The sequence below is a fragment of the Lontra canadensis genome, unplaced genomic scaffold, assembly GCF_010015895.1.
Source record: "Lontra canadensis isolate GAN:19392208 unplaced genomic scaffold, GSC_riverotter_1.0 scaffold35, whole genome shotgun sequence".
Taxonomy (NCBI): Eukaryota; Metazoa; Chordata; class Mammalia; order Carnivora; family Mustelidae; genus Lontra; species Lontra canadensis.
Window position 1 is genome coordinate 6,074,203 of NW_022631029.1, and position 14,141 is coordinate 6,088,343.

General features: G+C 38.6%; 2 protein-coding genes across 7 annotated transcripts in view; one reads left to right on the top strand and one right to left on the bottom strand.

Annotated features, from left to right (window-relative positions):
• The window catches only part of SETD2 (SET domain containing 2, histone lysine methyltransferase), a 123,764-nt gene that overhangs the window by 81,525 nt on the left and 28,098 nt on the right, over nucleotides 1-14,141 (bottom strand). For 5 of the 6 annotated variants that reach the window (XR_004383894.1, XR_004383896.1, XR_004383895.1 and 2 more), the window contains exons 2-4: nucleotides 11,463-11,502; nucleotides 5,327-9,690; nucleotides 635-766 (exon numbers count right to left, since the gene is read on the bottom strand). Coding sequence is in view for 3 of the 6 variants with exons in the window: in XM_032867881.1 (XP_032723772.1) it covers nucleotides 635-766; nucleotides 5,327-9,690; nucleotides 11,463-11,502 (4,536 nt within the window). In the remaining 3 variants the exon portion in view is untranslated. The remainder of the gene's footprint in view (nucleotides 1-634; nucleotides 767-5,326; nucleotides 9,691-11,462; nucleotides 11,503-14,141) is intronic. The other variant, XM_032867882.1, reaches the window with a different exon arrangement.
• On the top strand, nucleotides 3,172-3,915 carry LOC116873810 (vacuolar protein sorting-associated protein 29-like). Its single transcript, XM_032867894.1, has one exon. The coding sequence runs from the start codon at nucleotides 3,198-3,200 to the stop codon at nucleotides 3,744-3,746; it is 549 nt and encodes a 182-aa protein (XP_032723785.1). The 5' UTR covers nucleotides 3,172-3,197; the 3' UTR covers nucleotides 3,747-3,915.

Here is a 14,141-nt window from a genome sequence, read left to right on the forward strand (position 1 = left end):
AGAGGAGATAAATAATTATGAGTTAACTATAAACAGACTATATAAAGCAACCTAGAAAAGATTAAGATAGGTCTGTATGCATTGCTCTGAACAGGCATCCAAAACATATTTAATTATGTGTTTATGTGTGTTTGGGCCAGGGTGAGGGGATAAAATTCAAAAAAGTACATATAGGAAAGATTTCATTTCTATACGTAAAAAGTGGAAATATCTATGAATGTTGGTATAGGTATAAAAAGTACCAGGAAAGACCAGAAATAGAGGGATTGGGGTTTGGAAGACATTTTACTTTATGCACTTTTGAAATGCTAGGGTTTTATCTCATCTTATAGTAAAAGCTAAAAAAATACCAACATTTACCTCTCAAGACACGAACATTGTAAGAGATAAAAGGTTACAACATTAGTTTTAGGGCTACTTTACAGAGCACTGTCAAAGTATACTATAATGTACAATGCAAGAGAAATCTATCTCCTTATAAACACTGTTATACATTGGAGATTTCATTGCTTATAAATACTCAACGACAGGTAGAAGGAGAAAAGTTAAATCTGATTCATCACTAATTCTTTCTACTATTTTGAGACATTTAATAGAACGATTGAACAAAATCAGAACATCTTAATTTACTTACCATTCAATCATGAGGAGACGATTAAGACAATCTTCCCCACATGCTATTTCACCTTGAGCTCTTTCATCTTTAGAAAGAGGTGTACACTCACACTGCATTCGCTTAATATCCCGATGGGATTTATTCTTCTTTCTATTAGGTAAAATTTCGTAAGAATTGGTTTAAGAAATCTCCTGGCAATGATACAACGTACACAATCAAATATGTGCTAAATCTCCTTAGTTTCACATTTAATGAGTCTGGTTAAGTCAAACATTCAAAAGGAAGAAAACATCTCCTCACTAGTATCTGTGAGACTAAAAACACTAAGACTTATGTTGCAAAGAGAATGAGAGGCAACCTTCAGCCCTGACAAATGGGAGGATAGGTTAAGTTCAAGTCTATCATTTTGGACTCAGCCCTCATTTCCTAGTCCATTTCAGCTAAGTCTCAAATTCTGAGCAATTTCAAGTGTTAATAGTCATATTTGGCTCAGGAGAAAAATGAGAATCAAAGGTGACACAGCTGATTAAAATGAAGTTTAAGAATCAGTCCTCCTGGGAATGTGTGGGGGCCTCAGTCGGTTGGGCATCTACCTTTGGCTGGTTATGATTCTGGAGTCCTGGGATTGGGTCCTACATCAGGCTCCTTGCTTAGAGGGGAGCCTACTTCTCTCTGCCTGCTGCTCCCTCTGACAAATAAATAAATAAATAAAAATCTTAAAAAAATAAAAAGAATCAGTCCTCCTTGATGAGCAAATAATGGTTGAGAAAAAAAGATATTTGATTTATAAAACACAGAGACTGAGGAAGGAAAGAAGTTGCTAAAAAAATAAATTAAAAAATAAGGTGTTTTTTTTTTTTTCTTTTAGAGAAAGCATGAGAGCATATGCACACACAAGCATTGGAGAAGGAACAGAAGGAGAGAATCTTAAACAGGTTCCATGCCCAGATCAGAGCTCAATGCAGGGCTCTCTCTCACAACCCTGAGATCATGACCTGAATCAACTATCAAGAGTCAGACGATTAACAGACTGAGCCACCCAAGCATCCATAAAAATAAGACTTTTATTAAGAGTTTAACTCAATAGGGGCACCTGGGTGGCTCAGTGGGTTAAAGCCTCTGCCTTCGGCTCAGGTCATGATCCCAGGGTCCTGGGATCGAGCCCCGCATCAGGCTCTCTGCTCGGCAGGGAGCCTGCTTTCCTTCCTCTCTCTCTGCCTGCCTCTCTGCCTACTTGTGATCTCTGTCTGTCAAATAAATAAAATCTTTAAAAAAAAAAAAGAGTTTAACTCAATAAATCTTTCAGTAACAATGTATTTCTAAAAATCTTATTTAACAGAAAATTAAATGATTAAAAAAAGAATGAAGTATAATTTACAGAACTCTATTACAGAATAATAAGGCACTGCAGAATAATCAGAGGACAAAACTTTCTCAACACAGACTGATTTGGGGGTATAGAGGGAAAACTGTTCAAAACGGACTGGGTTCATAAATACCTACACCAGAGATTGCAAAGAAAGTGAAAATATGATTATTTCCTGCCTTTTATGTTGAACTTTCTTTCTGACCCTTGTCCAAAAGGGAGGAAAAAAAAATCAAAGATGGTTGAAGAAGATCGCCTTCTTAAGATTAGGGCAGTCTGACTCCAACTATCAGACAGTGAAGAGCACAGCTGCTCTATGTGGCTGTCTTAATCTCCTAACTAATCTGCTTTCATCTTCAACATATGGTCTATTACAGTCCCAACTTAAAAAGTACCTGAAGAGTGTCCTGACAGCTTCAACTAAGTTTGAGTAACAGGAATGACTCATCTGGATCAATTCAAGGTATCATTCATTAATAAGTGTATGACTATTCTCAGTCTGAAGAAATGGAACTAAAGATAAACCATATTATCTATTTACAAGTACTTTAAGAACTATAGTTTTGAAAAATCAGCAAAAGCTTTATTTTGTATTGCTTTGTAAGGACTAATGGGCACGGATTCAGATAACCCTATTTTCATTAAACCTAAGAAAATTTTTTCACTATACTCAATACCATTGCAAAATTTGTGTTCTTGGTGGCTCCTAAAGGCCCAGCATATAAGAATAAGCACTTTAAAAATGCTGAATATGGGGCACCTGGGTGGCTCAGTGGGTTAAAGCCTCTGCCTTCGGCTCACATCATGATCCCAGGGTTCTGGGATTGAGCCCTTGCATCGGGCTCTCCGCTCAGCGGGGAGCCTGCTTCCTCCTCTCTCTCTGCCTGCCTCTCTGCCTGCTTGTGATCTCTGTCAAATAAATAAATAAAATCTTAAAAAGAAAAATGTTGAATATATATAAATGCTTCCCACTCCAAAAAGCTCTCCAATGTTCCCAAGAGCCAGATCTATATGTATGGTGTTACATGTATCTGGATCTCACTGCTGAGCAAATCCCAGAGGACTGGGTTGATTAGTTTTACTTTAGTCTTTTAAAGACCCTGTTCGTGAATAGTCACACAATTCCTAAAAACTACTACTTAAAATATTCAATATTGGGAGCCCGAGGAAGAAGGCGGAGGCGGTGCTGGTAACTGAGCGGAGCCCAGTGACAGGATGTTGGTGTTGGTTTTAGGAGACCTGCACATCCCACACCAGTGCAACAGTTTGCCGGCTAAATTAAAAAAACTGCTGGTGCCAGGAAAGATTCAGCACATTCTCTGTACTGGAAACCTTTGCACCAAAGAGAGTTATGACTATCTGAAGACGCTGGCCGGTGATGTTCATATTGTGAGAAGAGACTTCGATGAGAATCTGAATTATCCAGAACAGAAAGTTGTGACTGTTGGGCAGTTCAAAACTGGTTTGATCCATGGGCATCAAGTTATTCCTTGGGGAGATATGGCCAGCTTAGCCCTGTTGCAGAGGCATTTTGATGTGGACATTCTTATCTCGGGACACACACACAAATTTGAAGCATTTGAGCATGAGAATAAATTCTACATTAACCCAGGTTCTGCCACTGGAGCATATAATGCCTTGGAAACAAACATTATTCCTTCATTTATGTTGATGGACATCCAGGCTTCTACAGGTGTCACTTATGTGTATCAGCTAATTGGAGATGATGTGAAAGTAGAACGAATTGAATACAAAAAATCTTAAAAGCCAGGCCTGTCTTGCTGGGTTTTTTTTTTTTTCAATTCCCCTGTTCAAATCAAGTAATTAAACATATGAGCCACAAAATTGTATCACTTTTATAATAGTTTGCAGTAAAATATATCATCTTCTGTTAATACAATGTTCTAAGCTTCTTATAAACTATAAGAATATATTGTTTCCATATTTGATTTCTATGAAAAAGTGTCCATCATACAGTAAATGGTCATGCATTAAGAAAAATTTATCCTTGTAAATATCTTCAAAGTTGATTATCTGGAACTTTATTACAAAAGTAGTGCATGAGGAAAATGAATCTAGATTTTCTTGTATATGTTTTTCTCTCCAGTAATAAACAGTTACCTTTCATTCATTTAAAAAAAAAAAAAATCAGTATTTTAAACTTAAGCTTAATTTACTAGATGTAAATTATAACTGTAAGAGACTCTCCATATCATAAAAAGGTTTTTACTTTTCAAGATTTATTTATTTATTCAGAAAGAGAGAGGGGAAATGTGTGAGCAGAGAGAGGGGCAGAGGGAGAGAGAGAGAATCTCAGACACCAAGCCCATCACGAAGCCTGACACAGGGCTCAATCTCACAACCCTGAGATCATGACCTGAATTAAAACCAAGAGTCCAATGCTCAACTAACTGAACCCAGGAGCCCCAAAAAAGCTTTTTTGTTTAAATACGAAAAACTTCTCATGAGACCTAATTTTAACTTTACCTTAACCACAGTGAAAAAAAATTTCATTATAAAAAAAATTTTTAACACTTAAAAGGATGATGGCTAGGTAGAGTCTTAGGTGGAAGAGAAATTTGCAAAAGGAAAGACTACAGGTATTTTTGTTTAAAAAGGCACATTCAACACATATTCATATTGGGAAAACAAGAGGACTGTCGAGGAAAGGTGAAAGAAAGCGGGCTGTGCAGCTGCTTTGGAGGACTATGTTTCATTACTCCTGTTCTCATTATACTTGCTTCTTGTTAGGGATCTGTAGTAAACCGTTTTATCATTTAATTCTAAAATAGTGGTTATGCTATTGCCAAATTTAATCATTTAATCTATTAGCAATAGACTAAAAAACCAGACAGAAAATGGTGTTCTAGTCTAGTTCCAGTTTTATGAAGTACCTTTCAAAGATATTTCATTCTGAGCATTTTTGAAAAGGAAAAAAAAAAAAATCAAGCACAATTACATTTTTCTTTTTCTAAGAGCAGACTATTTTGCTGAGATTTTGTTTCATTGTTCATCATAGTTACACAAGTAAAAGGAATTTAAGAAAAATAGGGCTGGCCTAAATCATACTTTCAGAACCCAAAAGGTAATGAGACTCCCCCCTTAAATAAAAAATAATTAGACATCCCCTTCCTAGGCAGGGGGGGGGATGGATACTGAGGGAAGGACCCTATGACATCAAATCTAAATAGGTAAATACTTTTTCAATTGTTTAATGTATATCTTATCACAAACCTGTATTTCATACAATTGACCTCATATAACGTGAATCATTGAAAGCTGATTTTTTTTTTTTTTAACAAAAAGAGGTTAAAATTTGTTGCACAAGTATTAAGCAAGCTTACCTTTCTGTTAAATAAACATTTTCTTCAATCAGATCGAAGTAACAAGGCATCTTCCCTTGCTTGGCATATTCTTTCCATCGCTGTGGGTCCCTGAAGTCCTCCATGACACAAGAAGGCCCAACCAGGGCTGAGCCCGGAGGCACTGCTGTTTCCCCTGGCTCTACCGCCACTCGAACTTTCTTTCTGTCCTGAAGTTCACCTTCACTTTCAGAATCACTCTCCAATTCCTGTCTCCTTTTTTTTGGAGGGCCTCTATCTTTCATATCATTTTTTTCTAAGTTTTTTGAAAGATCTTTCTTTTCATTCACAGTTAAAGACTCCTTAACGGAATTGCTGCTTATTTCAGGTGCTTGCACTGACCCCTTGTCCTTCTGAAGGGACAGAAAAAACTTACTGGACTGCGTTGAAAAATGAGATCCTCCACGTTGATCCCAATTCTCCTCCTCTTCACGGTCATCTGTTAAGGAATCTGGTACCTGCCCTTGAATTCGATCATACACAACCCCAGTTCCAGGAGGTCTACCTGCTGATCTTGGATCCCAGTAGCCATTGCCTTGCCAGTAATTACGTGTCCCACCATAATGCTCTGCACTTTGCTGATACTTGTGTCCGCCACAGGCTCCATAGCTGCTGTCAGGTTGTTGATACGTGGTAGTAGGCTTTTCTTGTTGAGAGAATTCCCACCCTAGGTTTCGGAGCTCTTCTGATGAACGGAAACCATCCACTCGCTCACAAGAAGAAGAAAAATTCAACTCTGTTTTTCCCAGTCGACTATCCGGCCTGTTAGGGAAAGTGATCTGTTGCCGAGACTTACTTGGGACATCTTCAAAATCATCAGAAGAATAAACTGGCAGCTCCTCCTGCTGCCTAGAAGCTATTTTGGCTTTTGTGGTTTCCTCAGAATTTGGATGACCTAGAAAGTCAGATTTCACATCTGTATGACTTGTACTATCAACCCCATCACTCTGAGGATGAGCAATTTCAGATAGGTGGTTATCTATTTGTTTTCTGCTAGGCTGTGAGAAAGAAACTTCCAGATTCTTCTCTGTCCCTTTATGATGGAAGAACTTCTCGGTTTGAGAACAGGGTTTGCTTGCTACACTCTCGAATTTTTCCTCATATGAATGTCTCCTTGGCTCCAATCTCTCATCTTCCCAGTGGTCAGAATAGTGTCTGTAACTCTGACTACTTCGAGAAGAACAAGGACTGGTTTCTTCCATGGGCAAAGTAGAATTCTTTGGCACTACCACAACAGACTGAAGACGGTTTCTTGGAATACTGCTATCATCAGAATCTGTATCTTCAGAGTCACTTTCATCACTTGAACTTTCAGAAGAACCAGAATAATCTTCATGGACAGTAGATACAATCTCTGAGGCATGCCCACTACTGTCACATTTTAAGGTGTACGTTACACCATCACTGTCTTCCATGGTTAAATTCAAGTCACAAGACGAAAATACAACTTCTGAATCATCAGAGGTATGCACATGTCCTCTTCCTCCTTCTTCATCTAAAGAGATTTCAGCTCTTCCTCTTCTATCAGGAAATATGGAATTCCCTTCTTCTTGAGCCTCTTGCACACATTTCCCAGACAACCCATTATTATGCCTATTTTCCCAAGAAGCAAATCCTCTTCCTGAATCAGGCAGGCCGCTACCTACTTCTGCTACTGTTTCTTCCTCTGCATGCTTTAAAAACTCTGTGCTTTTACTCTTTAGCACAGCATCCAAAACCGGAGATGTGTTCTCTCCGCATTGCAACAGAGTTAAACTGTCCACTTTTATTCCTGGTGGAAGACTTGGAAGAGATGAAGCAATGACTGAACTCTCAATAGGTTGATATAAATCATCAAAATGGTTAACAGAAGCCGAACTAGTGCTACCAACATTCTGCTTATATTCTTCACATGCAAATTTTGAGTGCTGATCTGTCAGATTTCTATTATCACATATAACTGTTTTTGATTTCAAATGCACATTCATAAAGCTATTTGAAGAAATCTTCATAACTGAAGGCTCAATCTTTTCAGCTTCAGAATGATGCAATGAAGGGTTCTTGTCATTTGAAGTACAGCATATATCTGAATCTTTGGTTTTACAGCAAGAAACTGTCATATCGACTGGTTCTTTAATTACAGTTTTAGAATAATCTATAGTCATAACCGGCAAAGACATAAGTTTATCTTGGTGTGGTGGCACCAGAGGTTCTGCTTCTCTAAATGGGCTTCCTGACTTACTATGCAGCATGCCACTATCATCCGAGTCTTTTTCTTTACATCTATTAACATTCTGAAATCCATTTGATGGAAGCATGCATCCTTTGACCAAAGGGGACACCTCCGATCCAGTCACACTATCATCAGACGACATCAAAACAGTGTCAGCTTTAGAAGTGCAAAATGCTGCCAAATCAGATTCTGCTCCAGGAGATCCATTTATATTTAATTCTATGGGGCAATAACTTCTTAATTGATCATTCTTCACCTTAGATAAAGAGTCTAATTCCTTAATACTACCATGGCTATCATGTCCTATAAATTCAGATTTAAAAATAAGTGATTCATCTAGCTTTTTAAAAGTAGGTGAATCATTTAATCGATTTGATGGAGAGGGAGACCCAGTCTTTTCTCTTTCAGGAATTTTACTAATCATTCTTAAATCACTACCTTTTGAACAAGGAGCCTGTAAATTAGAAGAATGAGACGGTTTGATTTCCTCATTTAATTCTGTACAACAGAAAGAATTTTTAAATTTATCAGACTTGGATATAGATTTTGAAAGGGTAGATTTGTAACGGGAAGCACTGTTATCATGCTTGGAATAGGATGACCCCCGTCGGAATACCAGTTCATTAGGGGGAGAACAACATCTTTTCATTGCTTCATTTTCTGAAGTCCTTTTTGATTCTCTTTCTAATTTGGAAGAATACTTTCCTCTCTTCTCCATCTCTAAGTAAGAGGACTCAGTTTTGCAGTCCCTATCAGATTTAGAATAGGATGATGATGTCCTTAGGTCTCTGTAAGAGAAGGAATGAGAGGAGGTACGCCTTGAGTAGGTCTTCTTATACTCCTCTTCTGAGTCAGAACTCTCTCGAGCTCTGTTATCTGTATATGGCCGAGAATAGCGTGCCCTTTCTCGATAAGGGGAACTCCGATGATAGCGACGATCAGAGTCGTAATAATGGGATCGCTCCGACCGGGAATAGGATAAACTAGTTCTAGAGCCTCTGTCAGACCTGGAACGAGATCTGCTCCGCCTTCGCTCTCTCTCTGATCTACATCGAGAAGATATATACCGAGTATCTCTTTCAAGTTTTGAGTAGCTAAAATATTTATCATCTCTCTCTGTTTTAGACCGTGAAGATTTCCCTAAATCCTCATTTTTTAAAGGTGCTAAGCTCTTTTTTGAATCTCTTTCCTTTTCAATGCTTGCTGAAAATTTTAAATCATGTGATCTTTGACTTGAGGAAGTCCGTACAGAATCTTCATCAGATTCTGAAGCAAGAAAGGTGCCTTCAGATTGCGAGGATTTCTTCTTAGAACCTGTTTTTTTGGAGCCCAGATTACTCTTAGAACTATCTGGAATTTCTTCTTCCTTCCCAATATGGGAATCCTCTTTTTGTGAGGGAATATCTACTTGCTCATTCAAATTTTGAGTTATGTGTTCTTCTGAACTATTAGATACAGCAGCCTCCTGCTTAGTGTCCACTTCTGAAGATTCTGGTACAGTTGTAACTGGTGGTTCCTTCAGTGCTCTAACTGCTACATCTACTGGTGCTGTCATCAGAACTGGGATTGGTGTGTGTGGCAAGGCCACTGGCTCTGTTACTGGTGCTGGTGGTGAGGGTGTTGTGGCCTGAGGAGGTGGAGGTGGTGGAGGTGGAGATGAGGGTGGTGAGTCTACAATTGTTGATTCTGCTATGACTGCTGGTAATGGTGCTATGGGAGGAGGTGGAGAGGTCACTGCTGTGCCAGGTGTCAGCAGTGGCCTGGATGTCACATGAAGCAGATGTTTCTTAAAATGAATTTTGCCCAATTCTACCCTTGATTTTGGTGGGGAAGATTCTTCGGTAGTAGATAAGGTATCTCCAATGTCCATTTTAATTTTAGGGGTCAAGTCTACTTGAAGAGGTCCAGCTGGGGAGTTTGGAGTATCATTTTGCTTTTCATTGCCAAGTGCAGTCAGAAACCTGTTCTGCAAAGTTTTCTTTGTAAGGCTGAAACTGAAAGACACCTTCTGTCGTCCCTGTTCCTCCAAATTAACTTTAGTCTTGGTGCCTTTGGGTAAAAATCGACTAGAAGCAACACCTTTGAACATTGGTCCTTTGATGAAACCTGTTTTCTGCACATTTTCAATCTTTGCCTATAAATGAACAAAACAAGCAGTTACTACAACAATAAAGTTACTTTCATATGACTAGTATCACAGTTTAAAATGTCAGAAAAATGAGAAGTCCTTTTTAAGGACAGTATGAATTTCACTAAGCTAGATAAGCACTTCTTTATTATAGAAAATTTCAAACATACTTAAAAGTATAGAGGATAGTATAAAAAATCCTAAGTACACACCTCAGTTTCAACAATTACCCTTATTTTTCTATTCTTATCTATTACACAAAGAATTTATCCATTTTATAATTTTTCCCCCCAGGCAGAATTTTCAAGAATGAAAAAAAAAAAAAATCCTATGTAATTCAAGACACAACACAAAAAGACAAGCGGATAGAGAGCAATAACTAACAACTCAATGAGAATAGTCTAGTCCTGTGTCCTAACTGAGAAGAAATAGAGAAGTCATTATAACTAGTGGTCTCCTGACATCACACAGAATCACTTAGGTGCTTGGTAAAATATGGATCTGCGACAAAACTCCAAGGAACAGCAATTCACTGGTTCTAAGGTAAGGCAAGAAAGTATGTTTTGTTTGGTTTGTTTTGGGGAACTAAGCATGTGAGGCAATTCCAATGGACTTTCCAGATTTGAAAACCACTGGTCTATACCAGCAGTCTCCCATCTTATTTTACAGATGAGGTAAGCAAATGAGGACCAGACTTTACTGCTTCCTATAAATTAATCCGCCCTTGCACACTACCACTGTCTCTGCCTGGGCCTCACATAACTCAGGCCATGCTAATTTATAGTCCAATCCTACTGTATGAGTATGAACCACAAAGTATACATCTAAGAAGATTTTCCCCTCCCTTTTTTGCCAAACCACCAAAGGAAATAGTGGGCTTTAGAAGTTTAAGGCATAACCTAGGTGGTAAAGAGAACATCAGAAAACTCTATCACCCTCAAGCCTAGATTAAAGATGGTACACTGGCCATCTGCAACACTTTTCTAATTGATATTCTTTAATCAACTCTCGCTGTTTAAGAGAACAAGTTTTCCCTTTCAATATAGTAAAATCTGAAATGAGTTTTCAGTATTATACAGTAACAATTCAAGTGGGAAAGTAAATGTTTCCTCACGCATTATCACAGAGCAGTGGTCTTCAAATACTTTTAAGAAACAGAGTCCACTTGAAAAATGACATCTTACATGGTAGCTCAATACATAAAAACAGGGAAAATGTGGTCTCCAGATCTGCCAGTTTCCTCTATCTTGCCTAAAGCTTCTGAAGCTCCAAAGTTTAAAAACCGTTTTCTCAAGATAAAAAGTGTTCCTCACTGGATGAGTTACTACAGATCTTAAAATTCAGCAAAAACAATTACTTCATTTCACATTCAAAATGATAGCTAGGGTTGCCTGGCTGGTGCAGTTGGTAGAGTAAGCAACTCTTGGTCTCAGGGTTGTTGAATTTGAGCCCCACATTGGGTGTAGAGGTTACTTTAAAAATAAAAACTTAAAAAAAAAAAAAGATAGGTAAATTCTGAGTTATTGTGGGGGGTTTTGTTTTTTGTTTGAGAAAGCAAACACACACACGAAAGCAGGGAGAGGGAGAGAAAACCTTAAGCAGGGTCCATGTCCAGCTCCTCAGAGTCCGATGTGGGGCTCAACCGCACAACCCAGAGATCATGAACCAAGCCAAAAATCAAGAGTCAGGTACTTAACCAACTGAGCCACCCAGGTGCCCCATCAATTCTGAATTTTTAATCCAATAATTACTGAATAACTAGTTAAAATTATACTTACCTCACTTTCTTCTTCTCTATTGCCATCCAGCCAAGAAAGCATGCAAAAGAATAAACAGAAATCGTAAATACTTAAAACCAATTGAAATCAAAGTTGTTTTTTATTAAAACCTAGGACACCTACAACCTATTCAATATGGTATTCGGTAAAGTTTCAATTACATTTGGTATAACAAATATTTATTGAAGATAGCACCACAAACTGTGAAATAAAAAGGTGAATAAAGCAGAGTGCCTGCCCTTAAGAAGCCTACAGTGTCCTATAAATAAAAAATGTAATTTTGTTACAAAAGTTAATTCCAACATAATAAAATATACAAGGATAGAAATATGTACAGTGTAACAGCAAAGAGGGAGATAGCTAAAGTTTAGTAGAAAGATAGGAAAGCAAAGAATCCTTCCTAAAAGAAGAGTAGTTTCTGAAGAATATACCTGCAGGGAGATTCTAAGCAGAGGGAGGGTCTCCACAAAGGTACAGAAATGAAAACATAGAACAGCATGCATTAGAAAACCGTAAACAGTTCAACATTACCTGAGTATAAAGTATAAGGCAGAAAGAAGCCAATAATTAGGTGAAGTAGGAGGCAGTAGCCAGGTCCAAAGGCCAGTTTCTCAGGAGGCCAAATAGACTCTGTCTTACAGATTAGGTGTTCTTAATCCTTTGTGGTGTCCATTCAACAGTGCCTTTGCTGATTACAAGGTATATACTCTATTCAAGGTCACAGCCTCTGGCTCTCTGAGCACACAGCTGTGTTCTAACAAAGCTAACCACACTGTGTCCTGAGACTGTGGAATCAAAAGCCCTAAGTCTGGTATACACCAGTGCACCAAGCATACTGGGGAAAGGGAAGCTACAAAAAGGGCTTTAGGTTATGACAGCCGGGTTAGTACTTTAGGCAGGCCACTCTATAGGCTATATGGCAAGACTGGAATACAATAGTCTGTTTTAAACGCCCCTTAAAAGAAACGTACAAAAATCCTGTCTCCAAATGTAGGCCTGACTCCGTCATAATTCAGTCTACTCACCAATGTCTACGTAGCCGTACAAAACCCAAACAACGAAGGGGGAGAGTTGGCAATACGTGGCTGAGATCTGAATCAGAGTCAAGGTTAAACACTTTCTTCTACTCCAAAACCACTAAAAACTTCACAGATGCAACCTTAGAACAACTGTATTTCATTAATTCTGTGACGTACATTTTCCCCACATATAAGACTTCTGCATCACACCATCAATAACATCATAGTTTGACAAGCAGCATTTTTTCCTTTCTTAGTGGTTCATAAGATAGTTGTGTCTTACAACCTACGACATTCTAGATTTGGGGACACCTAGGTGGCTCAGTGGTCAGGGCATCTGCCTTCGGCTCGGGTCATGATCTCAGGGTCCTAGGATAGGGCACGGCATCAGGCTCCCTGCCCAGCGGGGGGCCGGTTTTTCCCTCTCCCATTCCCCCTGCTTGTGTTCCCTCTCTCGCTGCCTCTCTGTCAAATAAATAAATAAAATCTTAAAAAAAAAAAAAAAAGATTTAAATTAGTACCATGTGGAATTTTTTCAAGAACATCAAAGGTACCTGGACACCCAAGCATTTGGAATGTCATTCATATTTATACTCTCCTTTCCAGTGTACATTTAAGAATGTTCATGCTTGGGGCGCCTGGGTGGCTCAGTGGGTTAAAGCCTCTGCCTTCGGCTCAGCTCATGATCCCAGGGTTCTGGGATCAAGCCCCGCATCAGGCTCTCTGCTCCGCAGGGAGCCTGCTTCCAACCCCCCCTCTCTGCCTGCCTCTCTGCCTACTTGTGATCTCTCTCGCTCTCTGTCAAATAAATAAAATCTTAAAAAAAAAAAAAAAAAAGAATGTTCATGCTTGTCCCATGCTTGTAACCATCTATATCCATACAGGAGTGCTGGAAATACTGAGGTGACCAGAACTCTTTCCTAAGCCTCAGCAGTTCTACTTTGGACCAGCAAATGAACAGGATAATCCTGACAAACTATATAATCAGCATCATCACGTGATCAAAAGCTGGTGAAACATTACAGAAGTAGGATTCGGGGGGAGGGGGTAATGATCCATTTCAGAAATCAGAGAACTGCTTAACAGAGATGGCAAGACATTTCCCAGAACATAGTAATAAAATGTTTATAATAATAATAATATAGGCATGTACAGAAAATATGGGAAACTATAAAATTTTCTCACTGTAAAGGCATGCCATGTTAATAGAGAAAGATCAAATTACAAACAAGCAAAAGGAAAAGTCCACAATCCAACATCCAGAGACAACTTCTACTAATACCTTGGTGTGAAAAGCCTTCCAATGCTGTTTCTGTGTATGTGATGGTGGTGGGGAGGAGAAGGATAAACAAAGATCTTTGTTTTCGAGTATAGCAATCATACCATACAAGCCATTCTGTATCTTGCCTCCCTCTCTCATCAGAAATAGAGCAGGGGAGCAAACAAGTTGTTTAGATCACAGAAAAAAATATGGAATCACTACGACAGACTGAAGGGAATGATCGTGAAAGAAGGGGATATAGATGAGTGAAGACATGGTTAAATTTTAAAACAAAGCAAGCATATCCTTTTGGTTTCTATTTCTCTCTCACATCCTCACTTGAACATTGAGAGAAGGAACAGAGCAAAATAGTTAAAATTCAAGTTTAAGTAACAGAAA